Genomic DNA, 2,811 nt, shown 5'->3' with positions numbered 1-2,811 from the left:
CATTTAATCTAAATATAATTTAATATTTTATAATTAGCTCTCTAAAAAAATAATGAATGAAGAAGACGATCATAGCAATACAATTTAGCAATGAACCTATATTTCAACTGAACTCGGCCTCCTGATGGAAACAGAAGTTAATAAAATGAATGTCATTCTTTTAAAGCCATTTAAATCACTCTCTGTCAGTCGTAAACAAAGTCATCATTTCCTCTAACAGTCACCGTTAGAGGTATTGTGATATCATATCTAAAGTATCAATATTCTAATACGTTGGACGAAAACTATCAAGAAAGGGATACTCCCTCAGGTATGATTAAAAATCAGGGAGACATAAAAAAAAATCAGGGAAAAAGATAAGGAATTAGCTGTAGTGGTGGACAAAATATCGAATGTGATACTCTCTATATTACTGGAAGACAGGAATAAGACATGATAAAAAACAAAAATAAACTAAATTAATAAAAAAATTAGCAATTTCCGAAGCCCTGCAATAGTTTTTTCTACTATTTTGTACCATTATTGACCGCTACCCGGTCTGTCTTCGTACAATCTAATTCATACATAAACTTCTTCCAATACGAAATATTGCCAGATTAGACATCTTCATATATATGTATATCTTATATAGTATGATTTCATTATCTCTGGAGTGAAAATTTTGTCACCTTATAGGGCAAAAAAAACAAACTTTTTTTGTTATCTGACAATTTTATTTTACCGTTTTGTTTAATAATGTCTTGCTTCTCGGTACATAGGTTTTCATACTATGATTAGGAATATTGCCTCACTTTAATTTCATTTAGCAAAGATAGGGTACGTATAAGAATCAGAAGATAATATAATAAGGAATAACATAATATATAAGGAAGATATAGAATCGGCCTGGTTGTACGATGGGAGGTTTTTGAAGCTTAACTTGAATATTTCTATTTGGTCCTTCTGTCGTCAATTACTCGAACCCGGATATTAAAAAATATTTAATTAAGTAATTTTAAGTATCAATATTCTAATATGTTGGACGAAAACTATCAAGAAACGGTATACTCCCTCAGGTATGATTAAAAATCAGGGAGACTTAAAAAAAAAATCAGGGAGACTTAAAAAAAAAATCAGGGAAAAAGATAAGGAATTATCTGTAGTGGTGGAAAAAATATCGAATGTGACACTCTCTATATTACTGGAAGACAGGAATAAGACATGATAAAAAAAATAAATAAAACTAAATTAATAAAAAAAATTACCATTTTCACTTTTAAAATTTTTCGTGCTTTAATAAAGAAATTTATTTGTTAAACTTTAAATAAATCACATTAAGGAAAAATTATCATTTCTGTAAATACATCTGAAGAAAACACACGGAAAAATATTTCTAATTGAAATAAACGATAATACACATGGAAATGTGATTAACAGATTTTTACACTTTTGCCTAAAATTTTAAAATCAAAACTTTTATTGTTCAGTACCTTGTGCCTTTCGTAACAAGGACAACTCGCAATTCTAGGGATCTTAATAGTTTTATTGTTACTAGATAAGAAAAATCTTGTCTAATTTAGTTAATATAACTCTTTAAAGTAATTCCACATTCGGTTGAAATATTTCTCACATCTCATCATTTCGCTGACAAATGTAGAGATGATGTAAGATCTAAAGAATGCAACATTACAAAGCTAATTTGTCATTGTTGCTATTTATGAATACAATGAAGGAACAAAATCTTTCTTTATCAGTTCGAACGTCATAGATATATTTCTAAATTCGCTCTGAGGGAAACTATATGTATGGTACTACAATATGTCAACTTAATCAGAGTTGGTTAAAAGGGAATTACATGAATTTTTTTCGTATTTTTGAGATTTTTTTGTAATCAGATATATCACAATTCGATTGTCTTTGTAATGATATCAATATAATATAAATATACTATAATGTTATATTATTCCCGGCATACTTGCGTAATTAATAACGGTTTACTTCAATATTAATTTAAATCATTTAAATGTTTGTTTCATTTCAATAGGAAATGATTACATAATTACATATAAACAATTAAATGTTGTTATTTCAAAAGAAATTTATTTCCACTGATTACACCGGCAATATTATCTGTTATCATGGATTAGCGTGTCAATCTGAGTCTTGAAGTACTGTCTATTGAAGCAAGACATTTCTAAGGAAAAGAAATTAAAATTTAAAAAGGGAATAACCAAATCTACAAAATATTTATATATCATCTTACAACCTAGTTTATTAATATAAATTAATAATATAATTTGGACAAAAACAAATTTATTAAATAACGAACGAACTACAGCTCAACTCCAATTTCAATTCCCCCAATAAATAAAAATAAACTTGTACATACTTAAATCATACAGGAAATTGCGTCTACGAGATTTCATGCCTTCTATGCGTTTAATTAAATGTTTTAATGAATAATAATTTAAATTATAGCCCATAAATACCTGAACAAGTACGAATAGTCCCAAGAGAAACAAATGCCGTGAAACCATGTTCTCCAATATCAAGGTAGCACTGTCTAAATAAATCTTATTGACCGAATCGTTCATCATTACATTATCTTATCTGTTGTACTTATGTCAAGTACTGTTATGAGGCATTTCTTGATTTATAAATGTTCACGCATGAAAGTGATACCAAATACTATTTTATAGCATAAACTTGGTAGGAGTTGTGTCGCATATGGGTTGTAGTGCAGATGTATGTACTAACATTTAGATGTTGACTACAGGTGTTACTTGGAGTACTAAAGTTGCACTACAAATACATTATATTTAAGAAATGAAA

General features: G+C 28.2%; 1 protein-coding gene across 1 annotated transcript in view; it reads right to left on the bottom strand.

Annotated features, from left to right (window-relative positions):
* The window catches only part of LOC106685533 (uncharacterized), a 7,177-nt gene extending 4,587 nt beyond the window's left edge, over positions 1 to 2,590 (bottom strand). Inside the window, exon 1 of the mRNA XM_014428273.2 lies at positions 2,469 to 2,590. Coding sequence (XP_014283759.1) covers positions 2,469 to 2,576 — 108 coding nt within the window. The 5' untranslated portion in view covers positions 2,577 to 2,590. The remainder of the gene's footprint in view (positions 1 to 2,468) is intronic.
* Between the last annotated feature and the right edge of the window lie 221 nt (positions 2,591 to 2,811).

Source organism: Halyomorpha halys, unplaced genomic scaffold (assembly GCF_000696795.3).
Source record: "Halyomorpha halys isolate HHAL.00 unplaced genomic scaffold, Hhal_1.1 Scaffold708.1, whole genome shotgun sequence".
Classification (NCBI taxonomy): Eukaryota; Metazoa; Arthropoda; class Insecta; order Hemiptera; family Pentatomidae; genus Halyomorpha; species Halyomorpha halys.
Note: the sequence above shows the minus strand (reverse complement) of the source record. Positions and strands in the feature narration are given on the sequence as shown.